The sequence below is a fragment of the Puma concolor genome, chromosome C2 (assembly GCF_028749965.1).
Source record: "Puma concolor isolate L17-30 chromosome C2, mPumCon1.1.hap2, whole genome shotgun sequence".
Classification (NCBI taxonomy): domain Eukaryota; kingdom Metazoa; phylum Chordata; class Mammalia; order Carnivora; family Felidae; genus Puma; species Puma concolor.
Genome location: NC_141675.1, coordinates 51837245 through 51852459, shown reverse-complemented (window position 1 = coordinate 51852459; position 15215 = coordinate 51837245). Strand labels below are relative to the sequence as shown.

The 15215-nt window shown below is 37.3% G+C and overlaps 1 protein-coding gene across 10 annotated transcripts in view; it reads left to right on the top strand.

Annotated features, from left to right (window-relative positions):
- The window catches only part of VEPH1 (ventricular zone expressed PH domain containing 1), a 327919-nt gene that overhangs the window by 82805 nt on the left and 229899 nt on the right, over positions 1-15215 (top strand). For 9 of the 10 annotated variants that reach the window (XM_086674592.1, XM_086674591.1, XM_086674590.1 and 6 more), the window contains one exon: positions 13625-13840. The exons of the other annotated variant lie outside the window; for it this stretch is intronic. In XM_086674592.1, the coding sequence (XP_086530718.1) occupies positions 13625-13840 (216 nt within the window). The remainder of the gene's footprint in view (positions 1-13624; positions 13841-15215) is intronic. 10 annotated transcript variants of the gene reach the window in all.

The window sequence follows — 15215 nt, the reverse complement described above, 5'->3', positions numbered from 1 at the left end:
CATTGAGAGAGTGAGTGTTCACAGAAAATAAGCCCAAAGACTGAGCCCAGCCTCGAGGAGATGATGGAGGACCAGTGAAGCCGACTGTGAGAAAGGGCCACTGAAGGAGGACGAAAGAGCATGATGTCCTGAAAGCCAAGTGGAGAAATGATGAAGGACAGAGCAAGGTCAACACTGCCAGGAGGTCAGGTGAGATGAGGACTAAGAATGACTGTTATTCAGGTCCATGAAGATCACAATGACAAAAGCAGCATCATTGGATACGTAGGGGTGAGAGCTGAGCCAAAGTTAGTTTAAGACAGAATGGGAAGAGTTTTGAAGAAAAGCAGTGACGTCTCTGGGCATTTTCCTTTGAAGAAGAGTAGAGAAATGAGGTGGTAATTAGAAAGAATTAGGGAATCAAGAAAGAATTTTTTTAAGATGAGAGAAGCACATTCTTTAGAATTTCTTTATGCATACAATCAATATCTTAATAGTTTTATTTCTTCTTTTTTCTTTTTTTTTTTAATTGTTTTAAATGTTTATTTATTTTTGAGACAGAGAGAGACAGAGCATGAACGGGGGAGGGCCAGAGAGAGAGGGAGACACAGAATCTGAAGCAGGCTCCAGGCTCTGAGCGGTCAGCACAGAGCCTGACGCGGGGCTCGAACTCACGGACCGTGAGATCATGACCTGAGCTGAAGTCAGACGCTTAACCGACTGAGCCACCCAGGCGCCCCTTATTTCTTCTTTTTTCAATCCATATCCTTTCTATTTGATTTCTCTGTCTCCTTGTCCTGTCTAGTTCTCAAGAGCAATGTTGAATAGAATGGAGTTAGCAGATACCCTTTTTTCATTCTTTAAGGGTAGTTTTCTGACTTAACAACATAATTATAATGTTTGTTCCAGGCTTTTGATTAGTACCCCTGATCAGATTAAGGAGGTTCCCTTTTATTCTTGTTTTTTTTTTTTTAATGTTTATTTAGTTTTGAGAGAGAGAGAGAGAGAGAGAGCGCTTGAGCAGGGGAGGGGCAGAGAGAGGGAGACACAGAATCCAAAGCAGGCTCCAGGCTCTGAGCTGTCAGCACAGAGCATGACGCGAAGCTCAAACTCAGGAACTGCAAGATCATGACCTGAACCAAAGTCGGACGCTTAACTGACCAAGCCACCCAGGCACCCCTGTTCTTGTTTTTCTAAAAATTGTTAAATTTTATCAACTTCTTTTTTCTGCTCTTTTGAGATAGTCATATTTTCCCTTTTTCCCTATTTTCCTTGTTAATGTGGTGAATCATAATAATAGATTTTTAAAATATAAAACCATTATAACATTCTGGGATAAAGTGAAATTTGACATTAATTTTAGTACATTTCCTGATTTGGTTAATATTTTTAAAGGAGCTTTGGAACCATGAGATTGGCCTATAATTGTCCTATCTTCCACTGTTTTTACCTGGCTTTAGTAGCAAGTTATATGTACTGGGGTCATAAAATAAGCAGGGAAAAGTTTCCATGTTTCTGTTATCTATAAGACTTTCATAGAAAGCTATAAAACCCTCTGGGCACCATGAGGGTTTGTGTGTGTGTGTGTGTGTGTGTGTGTGTGTGTGTGTGTGTGTGTGTGTGTGTGGTGGGAGTGGGGGTGTTGGTAGATTTTTAAATTACTGATTTCATTTTCTTTGAAGAAAATCAGGGAGTTTTCCTTCAGTCACTTTTGACAAAATATATTTTCTAGGAAATTGTACATTTTATCTGAGTTTTCAAATTTATTGGTATAAAACTTTTTAATTCGTACTTTTATGTTCTGCTGTATCTGTATTTAAGTGCTCTTTTTCACTGATTCTTTCATCAGTATTTTCAAAGCTTTGTCTTTTTAAAGTTTTTGGTTTATGAATCATCTGTATAGGGTGTTTTTATTCTATCTCATTAATTCCTTTTTAAATCTTCGCTGTTTTCCTGTTAAGTTAAAATCTAGCTGCATTGTAGTTGGAGAACATGAATGGCATGATACAAATTGCTTAGGAGTGGTTGAGATTTGCTTTGTAGCACAGTTTATGGCTAACCTGTGTAACGAATAACAGCTAATACTTATGTAGCACTTAACTATATTCTAGGAATTGTTCTAAGAGCTTATCACATGTTAATATATTTAGTTCTTTCAGTAAACTTTTGAGATAAGTGTACTAATATTATCTCCATTTTATAGATAAGGAGACTGGAACACAGAGAGGTTAATAATTGAACTTGTTCAAGGTTATATAGCTAGTGAATAATAGAGACAAAAATCAAGTTTGGAGAGTTTGGATTCAGAGACTACTCTTAACTACCACACTATGCTGCCTCTTTAGATGTTTCATTTGTGCCCCAGAGGAATGTGTATTCTTGAATTAGTGAGTATGAGATATTAAGTAAGTTGGTTAAAGAACTCCTTTTGATTATATTGTTCAAGTTTTCTATATCCTCAATAAATTTGTGTCTGATTGGACAGTCAATTACTAAGAGAGGTATTTTAAAATTTCCCACTATAATTTTGGATTTGCCAATTTCTCCTTGTAATTTTGTCAAGATTGCTTTATAAATGTGGGAGATTTTCTAAAATTGAAGTATAATTAACATACAATGTTATATTATATAGATTCAACAATTCTGTACATTACTCAGTGCTCCCCACAATAAGTGGAGTCGCCCTCTGATACCACACATGTAGTTATTACAATATTATTAACTGTGTCCCCTATGTTTCACTTTTAATCTCCATGACATTAATTTTATAACTGGAAGTTTGTACCTCTTAATTCCCTTTATTTTACCCATCCTCCCATCCAACTCCTCTCTGGCAACCACCATTTAGTTCTCAGTATTTAAGTCTGTTTGTTTGTTATTTGTTTAGTTTTTTTAGATTCTACATGCAAGTGAAATCATATGTTACTCGTCTTTGTCCGGATTATTTCACTTAGGATTATAGTCTCTAGGTCCATCCATGTTGTTGCAAATGGCAAGATATCATTTTTTTTTTATGGCTGAATAATACTCTATTGTATATACACACCACATCTTCTTTTTTATTATTATGTACAAGTTTAGAATCATTATTTACTCTTGGAGAACTTTTCCTCTTACTATTATATTTTGTACAACTTTATTCTGATAAGTTTTGCCTATTTTCTTTGGAGTAGTTGCCTATTTTCCCTTTTCCTGTCTTTTTACTTTTTATCTTCCCACGTCCTTATGACTTAAATATAATTTGTAAACATCCTATAGATGTGTTAAATATTAAAAATTGAAAATCTGTCTTTTGATAAATTTAATCAATTTGTATTTATCATGATAAATTATATATTTGGATATATTTCTCCATTTTTATTTTGAGTTATATTTCCTGATTTTCTAAATTTTTATCTTCTTTTCTGCACTTTTCAAAAAAAATTTTAAGTTTATTTATTCATTTCAAGAGAGACAGAGAGAGCAAGCGGGGGAGGGGCAGAGAGAGAGGGAGAGAGAAAGAATCCCAAGCAGGCTCTGCACTATCAGCACAGAGCCCCATGTAGGACTCTACTCACGAAACGCAAGACCATGACCTGAGCTGAAACTGAGTCGGGCACTTAACTGACTGAGCTACCCAGGCACCCCACAGTTTTTTTTATTTTTTTTTTTTTAATTTTTTTTTTCAACGTTTATTTATTTTTGGGACAGAGAGAGACAGAGCATGAACGGGGGAGGTGCAGAGAGAGAGGGAGACACAGAATCGGAAACAGGCTCCAGGCTCTGAGCCATCAGCCCAGGGCCCGATGCGGGGCTCGAACTGACAGACCGTGAGATCGTGACCTGGCTGAAGTCGGACGCTTAACCGACTGCGCCACCCAGGCGCCCCAGTTTTTTTTAATTGAATGCATTTTTAACCTTTCATTTTCTACCTCTATTGACTCCGTTGGTTTGAAAATTACATATTCTATGTCAATTCTTTTAGTAGGTTCCTTTAAAATTTTAGCAAACATATTTGCCATGTTTTATCAATTCTAAGACATTTTTCACACACTTATAACTCTGAAACAAGAATATATTTTATAATTGATTACAATCTTATAATCACCGTTGGCCAGGTATTAGGCATATTAAAGTTGCCATGGCCTACTTGTGCATAAATTTGCCGTAGCTTTCATACTGTTAACATTCCAACTGAATTAGGTACATTATTGTTACTAGCAATCAATGTTGGGTTAAATGTCTGCTTAAAATGTTTCCAAACTTTCTAGATTATAATGTGGTAACAAACACTTACTGGGTATTTGCGAAGGCATGGAAGAGAGCACTAGGGTATGCATTTTATATTAGTGAACAAAATATTCATCAAAATATTCGTGCATGAATGATAGGAATTCCACATTTTCTTACAAAATAATAACTGAGAGCTTTATGGAACCTAAAAATGAATATACTCTTTTGTTACTGAGATATTGGTAAAATATTGTCTATTAAACTATAACAAGTAATGCAGCTAAAAGCAGGAAACAGGCAATTCTCCTGGAAGAGATGGAAGAAACTTCAAAGAAATAAGAGGTTAGTACCATCAATTTATGTCTTGCCTAGAATTCTCCTTAAGACATGATATAACTCACAATTTAATTGGTAGTCTTTTCTCTTCCTTCATAATGGAAGATCTTATCACTGATACCACCTTACATTTGATGGATTACAATGATCTCAAGTTATTCAATAGTTCTCTTTTCCTATTACCGTAAGGACCTTGAAATACTTTCATGCCCCTCTTATATAATAGCGTTAAGCAGCACTTTTTATGTTACCTTGTTTAATACCCTTGAAACTTATTCTTTAAAATTACTGATTAAAAAAGAAATCAGCCAATGTTTGGTTCAAGAACCTATTTCCCCATTTTTTTCTTACCATCCCTTTTATTCCCCATTGTCTTCCTCCCTTTTTTTCTTCCAAATCCAAGTTTCCACTTTCGAAAGTATCATAATAAGCGTCCCTTCAGCCAGGATCTATTAGTGATAAACTGTCTAAATGTTTGTCTTTTCCGAAAAAGTCCTTGTTTTGCCCTTCACTTTGAATGGTGATTACCTGGGTGTGGATTTCTAGCTGGGCAGTCTTTTTATTTCTCGGTAACTCCTACTATTGCTGTTGGTTTGTCATTCTTTATACCTACTCTACTTTTTCCATGCTGTAATATTTTCTCCGTGTCTTTGGTGTTCTATGGTTTCACACTATTATGTGTCCGGATGTGATTTTACTTGTATATCCCTACTTAATCCTCATTGTGTTTTGTGAGTTTGAAGTTTATGCTTTTTGTCACTTTTGGAAGTTTTAAAAATATTATATCAAATATTTTCTTTTCCAACTAACTTTTCCTTCTGGAAATGCTATTTATTCATTCATTTATGCATTCCACAAGTATTTTTTTGAGTACCTACCATCTTCTAGACATTGGGGATATAATAAAGCAGACAAAAATAACTGCCCTCACATCCTTCATATTCTCTTGTTTCATTCTCCATACCTTCTGATCTTTTGTAGTTTCCATCTCTGTATGATCCATCATGTTTTCCTTTCCTCAACTCTATATTCCCATCCATTGAGTCTTTTTTCCAGCTGTATCTTATCCACCATTTCATTCATTTGTTGAGTTTTTCATTTCTAGAAGTCTCATTTGTTTCTTTTTAACATCTTTCTGTTCCTTTTTGAAGAGATGTCATCTTTGTTCATAACAAGAGTTTTCCTTGATACAATGAGTCCTTTTGCACGTCTAATTGCATAATTTGAGATCAATAATTCCATTATCTGGTTTTTGACTATCCAGTATGCCCCAAGTTTTGTATGTGGATATGTGTTCATATTGGCTTAGTTCCTTGAATGTTTTATGAGTTTGGATTTTCAAATTCAGTTTAAGTAGAATTTTACTTGTGTGAATAGTGGATGGCTTTGTGGAGTGTTTTCCCCCTCAAAGTAGTTTTATGTTTGCTTCTGCTGGGAACCCCAGTGAGGTTATGAGCTCTGGGATCATTGCTGGTGCTGTTGATGTTGTTATTGTCTTCACCTTGGAGGTTCTCAGAATGATAGAATAAATGAGCTGTGTATATATGTGTGCTCTTCAAACTAGAAAGAATGATTATTAGTATGGATGCCATGTAGAATGTAATGATAAGAGAAGGGTAAGTATGTGGTCTTTTTGTGCTGTACATTGTTTAATAGTTGTGAAATGAATATAAAAAATTATAACACACAGGGAAATATTTGTAACTCACTGTGTGTTATAACATCTCTCTGTACTTATTACATGCCAGACACTGTTGTAAATCCTTTCCCTACATTAACTAAATTAAACTGCACACTACTACTAGGAGATAGATACTAATAATATCCCAGTTTTAAGGATTAGACAACTGAGGGACAGAGAGGTAAGTGATTGCCCAAGATTGTAGCTGATCAGGACAGAATATAGCTTTGAGCACAGGCAGTTTGACTCTAGAATCCATGCTTTTAACTGCTATGCTATGCTGTTTCTGAAGGAAGGGAAGGAGAAATGATCCTCAAGATGTCTTCCTTCTTTTCTTTCAACTTCTACTCCTATGCTATTCCCACCGTTGAGTACTTTATTTCGTTTATTTCATTCCCTTTTGCCACTGGGCCATTCCCTGAAGACTGTTTATAGCATCAAGAAGTGTGACCAAATGGTTTAGGAGTGTTGACATGGAGTTGTGGTATCTGTGGCTGAGTGAGAATGACCCATCCTGGTAACTAGGCTTGAAACAGCACAATGTGTGGATTTTTCATTGTCCTACCCTTATAATTGGACCTCCCCACCACTTTAGGGTAAATTACTTTAAAATTAACAATGACCAGGTTACTGTGAGACTGAACCTCTAAACCCAGTTTGATGGGTTTGATATGAATAGATCTGGTTCTTAGAAGTTACTCATTTTAATGTGCACAGGTACTGACCCAATGTTGAGCTCAAACATAAACACATATGTACGTACACACATATATTTCATAAGAATAGGGTGTTTCCTGGAATGTGAGTCAGGAAAACCCTAATTGCAAAGCTGAGTTCATGCCAAGAATCTTTAAACTATTCAATGATATCATTAAAAGAATTTGTTTAAATTTCTTTTGTCTTTTTGAATATTTTTTGAATGGAGCAGTTAAAGCTTTCCAGATTTTCACCTTTTTTTGGAGGAACTCTCCTTTTTGGAGAATGTTTTGCTTCATGTCATATGTAGGAATGTGTAAAAAAAAATTCAAGTTGAAAAATCTTTTCTTTTTCATAAAGTGTTATAGGAAATTCTTAGGTACAGGAGATTCACAGTAATATCAAAGTTCATACCTGATGCACCTATGCCTAATATATTAATATATTCAATGAAATTATGACCCGTGGGCAGTGATTTATCCTTATGGCCATCTGCTTAACTTTTCTAGTTAGAAATCTTAGGATCAGAATATATGCCTTTTGTTAAACAATCTTGCTGACACAGTAGTCTCTCCTGTATACTCCAGCTTCATTCCAAAGCACTCCTTTCAGAATTCCGCAACAACTCAGTACTCTTTAAAGCAGGAAAATGGAATCTTGGTGTTCATGAACCAGGGCACACATGTTTCTCATGTACTTTTATTGAGTTGCAACTTCTGCTTTTATTGGCTTATTTCATCCAAATGGAAATCTCTCTTCTATTTATTGTTAAACTATTGTTTACCCATGGTTTGCTATGTTTCCCAGTGCCATCTATAAACACCCTGTTGTAATTGGGTTCCCAGAAAAACAGGTTCCAAAATGGCTGTTCCAAGGGAGGAACAAACTCCTGGGTGAGGCCATTCCCTTTGACAAAGAAGTTTATGCAGGCAGGTTTTGCTCTGAACTGGAAGCTGAGAACATGAGTGCCTTTGTCCCAAATAGGTATATGGGCAGTGTACTATAGTATCAACCCAGTCTACCCTTCTCACCACTCAGATCCATTTGCTTTGTATAATAATTTCATTCCATATGGAAACAGCTTCTCTGAGATACTTTTCCTGAAAAACTTTACAAGAAGGTTAGTGAGAGGATTTGTCTACCACCCCAGTTGCTATCAAGGCTGCAGTTGGTACTGATCATCTCTGTGGTAGGCTGAATAATGGCCCCCAAAAGATGTCCGCCTGTGAATTTTATCTTACATAGAAAAAGGGATTTTTCAGATATAATATAGTTAAAGATCTTGAGATGGGGAGATTATGCGGTATTATCTGGGTGGGCCCAATGTAATTACAAGGGAGTGAGAAGGTCAAAGCCCTTCTTTGAAGAAGGAGGTGGCCTGATGGAAGCAGAGGTTGGAGTGATACACTTTGAAGATGGAGGGTCATGGAATGATGGAGGGTCCTCATGGAGGACATGAGTCAAGGAATACAGAGAACCTCTAGAATCTATGCAGAAATGATGCAGAAATGGATTCTCTTCTCACAGCCTGCAGAGAAACCAGCTTTGCTGACACATTGACTTTTGCCCAGTGAGACTAATTTTCAGCTTTTGACCTCTGGAACTGTAGGCAAATACAGCTATCAACACAAATTCTTGAGCCACTAGGTATGTGACGATAAGTTATAGCAGCAACAAGAAAGCTAATACAGTTTCCCTCCTCTACCACCTATTCTATTCCCTATGCCTTCAGCTAGCACCTCTGCTGATTTAAGTTGCTTTCTAGTTGGGTGACTCCTATGCTTTTTCCTGAGGGATCTGTGTCCCTGGTCTCCATCCCTGTCTCAAAGTGTGATGACCCCCATGTCCATTTACCACCAAAATTAGGGGAGTACCTTGAGATGCCCCCATTACACAACAGCAGCCCCACCTCCTCCTAATGATATGGTCAATTACCCTTATCAGGGTGGTCACTCTTTTCTTCTTTTGCTGATCTCTTGACCCAAGAGCTTGAAGTGACTGAGTTCTCAGGCTCATGTATTCTACCTATAGGGAATTCAACACCATGTAATAGTCACTGTTTTAGTATGTATGTTGCCTCTTAGAAGATAGTTCCTCAACCTCATAAGATATTAGGCTCAGTTGCTCCTTTGAAGACCTGTTCCATTGATCTATTAGTCCAGGAGCTTCAGGGCAGGGGAAAGAAAGGTTATCATATGTGATAGGACTAATGAATCCATGATCAGGTGCCCATTGTTCTATCTCCTTTGCTATAAAGTGATTCTCTAGCCTGATGCAAAGTTAAGTAGGATCTTGTTTCAACACACCAAATACTCTGTGATCCTTCAAATAGAGGTTCAGGCTTAGGCCCTATGGGCAGGAAAGTCAAACTCAAACCTGGATTACGTGTAAATTCCACTCAATATAACTGATGTTCTTTCCGAGGTGGAAAATGACTTATGTAAATAACTTGCACCAAATGATTGATTGGTGTCCTTGAGGGATGGTGCCATTCTGGGGCTCAGCATTAATCTCCGTTGCTAACAAATTCCATATTTAGGTAATGGCAATAACAAGAGCACGTTGGTGAATGGGAGTTGATGCTATTGGGTGATGCATAGCTTTTATTCTTGGCACCAAGATTATTCCATTTGTTCACCTATTGGATCACACTGTGGATCACACTGGGGTGGCCATGACAAAGGCTTGGCTGATGTCATTTGGAATATAGACTTCCTTCCATCTATGACATTGGTTCCCTGTTCTATCTACCCTTATGTATATATCCTCTTTATTACATAAAATACTCTTTATTACCTATGATGCTGCTTGATATTTGAAGATAATGCCGTTAAAAGTAACTGCTACTTACAAGGGCAATTGTGACCAAAAAGAGTGATTTTAGCCCAAGAGTATTCTCTGTTATTTTTCACCCTGAGAATGATTTTGGCTTTCCATGCTGCCACAGAGATTTTTGGAAAAGCTAGAATCATTTTTTGCTCATTCACATCCTGTGTTTTCTCTGTGACTTGGCTTCATAAGAACGTGTTTACTGCATAGCAGCATTCTGTTCTGGCATAAGTAATTATTCTGTTGCATTAAAATAAAGAATACAGTCACCGACAAAGGAGGAATGTAGAAAATATACTAAAACAGTCCACCAACCAAGTGGTGTTCATTCTAGGAATGTGGGGATGGATTAATATATGGACGTTTCATACTATATGTTAACATAACACATACATAAGTTGACTAAGAAAAAGTGCTTCTTTATCTCCATAGATGCTTATAAGACAGTTAAAAAAATTAAAACAAATGCATAAACTTTGAAAATAGGAAGAAAGTGATACATCCTATATGCTTTTAAAATATTTGCAGTATTTTCTTGCTTTTGACCATAACATTTTAAATCAAAAATCAGGAACTAAAACCACAAACTAAACATGCATTCTTGCTTTTATTACTTTTGTGTGAAATAGCTTAGGAACTACTGGTCAACACAATAAGCTATGGAATATACAAAAGGTATAGATCCAATACAGAGATGTTTCTGGAAAACCCAAGAGAATGATCTGAAAAAAAGTATCATAATTAAGATGAATTGAGCTAAACAGCTACGTTCAAAATAAATACAAAAAAAAAAGTGTAGGCTGACTTATTCAGCAATAACTAATTAAAAGTTCTGAGGATGAAATAATATAGATTTTGTTAACAGCCACAGCAGAGACATAAAATACGCTAGGACATATCTTTAAAATTTTGTGGAGTTTGTATGGAGGAAATGGCAAAATTAATATTGTAAAAGAATTAAAAAATCGTACAAACAGAAAAGACAACTCTGAAATAGAAGCTGATGTATATAAAACAATTACTAGGAATAGAATTATTCAATACATGGTGATGGGAACATTAAATTAGCTATTTATTGTAAAATGTACATCTTCTATAAATAGATTTAAGAGCTAACTGATTGGTTAGCAAATTAATTTCTAAAACCCCAAATGTTAAATGGTTTAAGTTTTATTTTATTTTTATTTTTTTAAGTTTATTTATTTTGGGGGGGAGAGAGAGAGACAGAGAGAGAGAACAAGTGGGGAAGGGGCAGAGAGAGAGAATCCCAAGCAGGCTCCACACCACCATGCAGAACCTGATGCAGGGCTTGAACTCACGAACATTGAGATGGTGACCTGAGCCAAAGTTGGACGCTTAACTGACTGAGCCCCCAAGGCACCCCAAGTTTTTGTTTTTTAATCTAGAAAAAATTCAGGAGAATTTTTATTAAACCTTTGAGTAAGGAAAGTTTGAAGTTAAAAAACAGAGCCATTAAAGGAATAACAAGTAAGAAAGGAGTAAGTGTAGGTGGATATTTTCATGTGCTTGGAGTGCCTTTGGCAAACACAGGAGACCCTGTGAGCATTGTTTTCCCCAGGGCAGGAAACCAGGGTGAGAGGGAGATTAACTTTTCACTGTAAACCTTCCTTTATACCTTTTGTTTTTTTGAACTAGGCCCATGTATTACTTTTAGAAAAGAAAAGGAAAAAAAAGCCCTCAAATTTCCAATTTAGAAAAGGAAAAACATCACACTCTCCAGTTCCATCCACATTGCTACAAAAGGCCATATTTCATTTTTTCTCATTGCCACGTAGTATTCCATTGTGTATATAAACCACAATTTCTTTATCCATTCATCAGTTGATGGACATTTAGGCTCTTTCCATAATTTGGCTATTGTTGAGAGTGCTGCTATGAACATTGGGGTACAAGTGCCCCTATGCATCAGTACTCCTGTATCCCTTGGGTAAATTACTAGCAGTGCTATTGCTGGGTAGGTCTATTTTTAATTTTCTGAGGAACCCATGGGGGAGGGGAAGGAAAAAAAAAAAAAAGAGGTTAGAGTGGGAGAGAGCCAAAGCATAAGAGACTGTTAAAAACTGAGAACAAACTGAGGGTTGATGGGGGGTGGGAGGGAGGAGAGGGTGGATGATGGGTATTGAGGAGGGCACCTTTTGGGATGAGCACTGGGTGTTGTATGGAAACCAATTTGACAATAAATTTCATATATAAAAAAATAAAAATAAAAAAATATAAAAATAAAAATAAAGGTAGAAAAAAAATAAAAAAAATAAAAAAGAAAAGGAAAAACAATGAAATCCCAAAAGTTTGACAGTTTTGTCCACTTAAAAAACTTACCATGTCAATAGATAGGAGCAAAGAAACTAAAAATAATGAAAAATGGAGACGTATTCACAACCTATATGTCAAATGTTGACTTAATATCCTTGGTAGAAAAAGATCTCAAAGGAGGATCACCAAATTGAAGTCATCTAAGGAAAAATTGACATAGGATACAATGGGCAATTCCCAAAGGACTATATACAAATGACCAACAGACATGTGAAAATACTCAACCTCACCTCTGATCAAGGAAATTCCAAGTACACAGCAGTGAGATAACTGTTTTCCACTGATCAAATTAGCAAAGATTAAAAATACCCTGTTCTGGCAAAGGCGTGATGGAGAAAGCATGCTTTCACCTAGCTGATGGGAATATACACTATAAGACCTTCTCGGAAAATAGTTTGGCAGTATGTATCATGAGCCCTAGACATTCTCCTGTGTTTTGTGTCAGAAATTCCACTTCTGGAGAATCTAGGCCATAAATAATCTAAGTATGGAGAGGGCTTCATGCATAAGATGTTTGCTGAGGCTTTAGATACAATAGCAAAACCAGGTTGTTCCAGCTGCAGCTTGCAGTGGACAGAAAAGCCCCATCACTTCCCATCTCTAACAGCTCACAAGGGTGTAAGGATCAAATTGTTTCACTGCTCGATTATGTTTTCATTTTTGTCAGTCCACCAGCCAGTGGCAGACCAATTTTCCAAATTAAAGTGATGGGCCTATTTTTCACATTTAGATGTTTTGGAGGGTCATATTACCTCTCAATAAAGATGATTAGATATTTGAGGGAGAATTAAATAGTTGAATGAAGGGAAATTTTTTCGGGGAAAGCTAACATCGATTTGGTAGTTATTTGAACCAAAGATGGAGAGCTGAATTGATGTGTTCTGCTGTGTAGAGAAAGAGAAAGAAAGCTTATGTGGGGAAATTGGAGGGTGATTTGAAACATTTCACAAAAATTACTGAAATGTCAGAGTAAAAATGTCAACCCTGACCTGTAATGGGCCTAGCAACTGAAACAGCCTGGGGTGCCTGGGTGGCTCAGTTGGTGAAGCGACAGACTCTTGTTTTGTCTCAGGTCATGATCTCACTATTTTGTGCATTTGACCCCCCACTTTGGACTCTGCGCTGAGCCGTGAAGCCTGCTTGGGATTCTCTCTGCCTCCCTCTGCCCCTCCCCCACTCACGCTGTCTCTGTTTGTCTCAAAAATAAACATTAAAAAAAAAAAAAAAAGGAAAGGAAAGAAAGAAACTGAGACAGCCTGAAGATTAAACCCGCTTGGCAAGTGAATAATCAAGCTGCTTTGAACTCTCCCTGCTCCCTGGCTATGTATCTGTGAGAGCAGGAACCTGCTCCATTTTAGCTCATTTGCCTATCACCTCCTCCACAAGATTCTCATCCCCAAGGAAGAAGGCCCTCCTTGTATTGGAGCTTTACAACCTCACCCCTTAGCACACAGTATGGCACACCCACTTGCTAAATGAGTAAGTTGGCATTTTATCGGTCCTTTGAAAGATAACTTTCCAGAGCGTTATTTAATATGAAGGTTTTCTTTCAACTAGGATTACCAAACCAATAACAATGACCAGGCAGTGGTTGAAATCTGTATCACGCGAATCACAACAGCTATCAGAGAGACAGAGTCCATTGAAAAGCATGCCAAGGCCCTTGTGGGGCTCTGGGACTCCTGCTTGGAACACAACCTGAGACCCTCTGGGAAAGACGAAGACACTCCGCATGCAAAAATTGCTTCTGATATCATGAGTTGCATTTTACAGGTATGTCAGTGCTAAACATCACGCTATTTGATACTGGCTTTGCAACGGAGGTGAACACGTGGTGTCTCTGAACCAAGAGCTAATGTTTCCCTAGCCTTTAGATACCGTAAAAAGATACCGCAAGCCATTATTGCTGAGCCCAACAAGGTTCTAGACAGCTTCTGCCGTCTCAAGACACACTGTGGGGAATTCAAAGTAATACCACAGCAAGCTCCAATCTATTTAGATAGATAAGACGTGTGCATATAAAAACCTAACGTTAGTATATGCCAAGATTTAAATAACCAATTCTGGAAAATTCAGGAAAAAAAAAGACCTCTTTCATCTAAGAACAGAGAGGGGGTGGAGTCTGAACTTGGGGCAATGAGCTTGGAATATGTGGAGAGAAGTGACTAAACCATTTTTAAGTGTGCTTCTACATGTGTTGTGAGTTTTCCACGATAATAATGTTTGCCTATTCTAACTGCGCCTGGCTGGCTCAGTAGGTAGAGCATGTGACTCTTGATCTCAGGGCCATGAGTTCAAGGCCCATGTTGGCTATGAAGCCTACTTAAAAAACATTCCTTCCTCTGGTGAAAATACGAATTTGTAATTTTGGCTTACGCACAGAACAATTATGTAAGATTGAAATAGTAGGGAAGTCATTTAACTTCCTAAGCCACAGTTTCCTACCTATAAAATGCAGATGAAATTGACATTGTCTATGACAAATTTTACCAACCAGTAAATGTTGGTGATGTTGATAGGTATTTCTTGAAAGAGAATTCTGTGGCCAAATAAGTTTGGAAACACTGAATTCAATTTTTCCCTCGTGGGCTGTCATAATGTTTCATAGCATATTAAAGGCTCTGAAAAGTCCCGCAATTAAGAAAGCTGGTTAATTTTGTTCAGTACAGTGTTCTTCAATCTGAATTGCTTATGGAACTTCTTTTCCCCTCCCTACCCTCAATACGACATCTATGAATATCTCTCAGAACTATGGTTTCTGAGCATAGTTTAGGAAATTCTGGTTATGTGGAAATGTTTAGCACTGTGTGTAGCAGTTAATATTAGCTTCCTTTCTTCTTCTCATCCCCCCCTCCTCCTCCTTCTCCTACTCCTCCCTCTTCCCTCTTCCCTCCTCCCTCCCTCCTCCTCTTCACAGTTGTCTGTACTTAACTGGAACATATTCCATTTTGTCTGTCTAGTCCAGACACTGTTCAACTGAACAAAAGACTACACACAGTATCACCCTGTTTTTCCTTTATCCCCAGGGCTAGGGATGGGAGGGGAGGGAATGGGGATTTCAGCAAAATTAATGAAAGATGAATACTGCTTGGATATAACAACTAAGACTGTTCGTCACTGATTATCTTAGATACGTTATCGACATTCA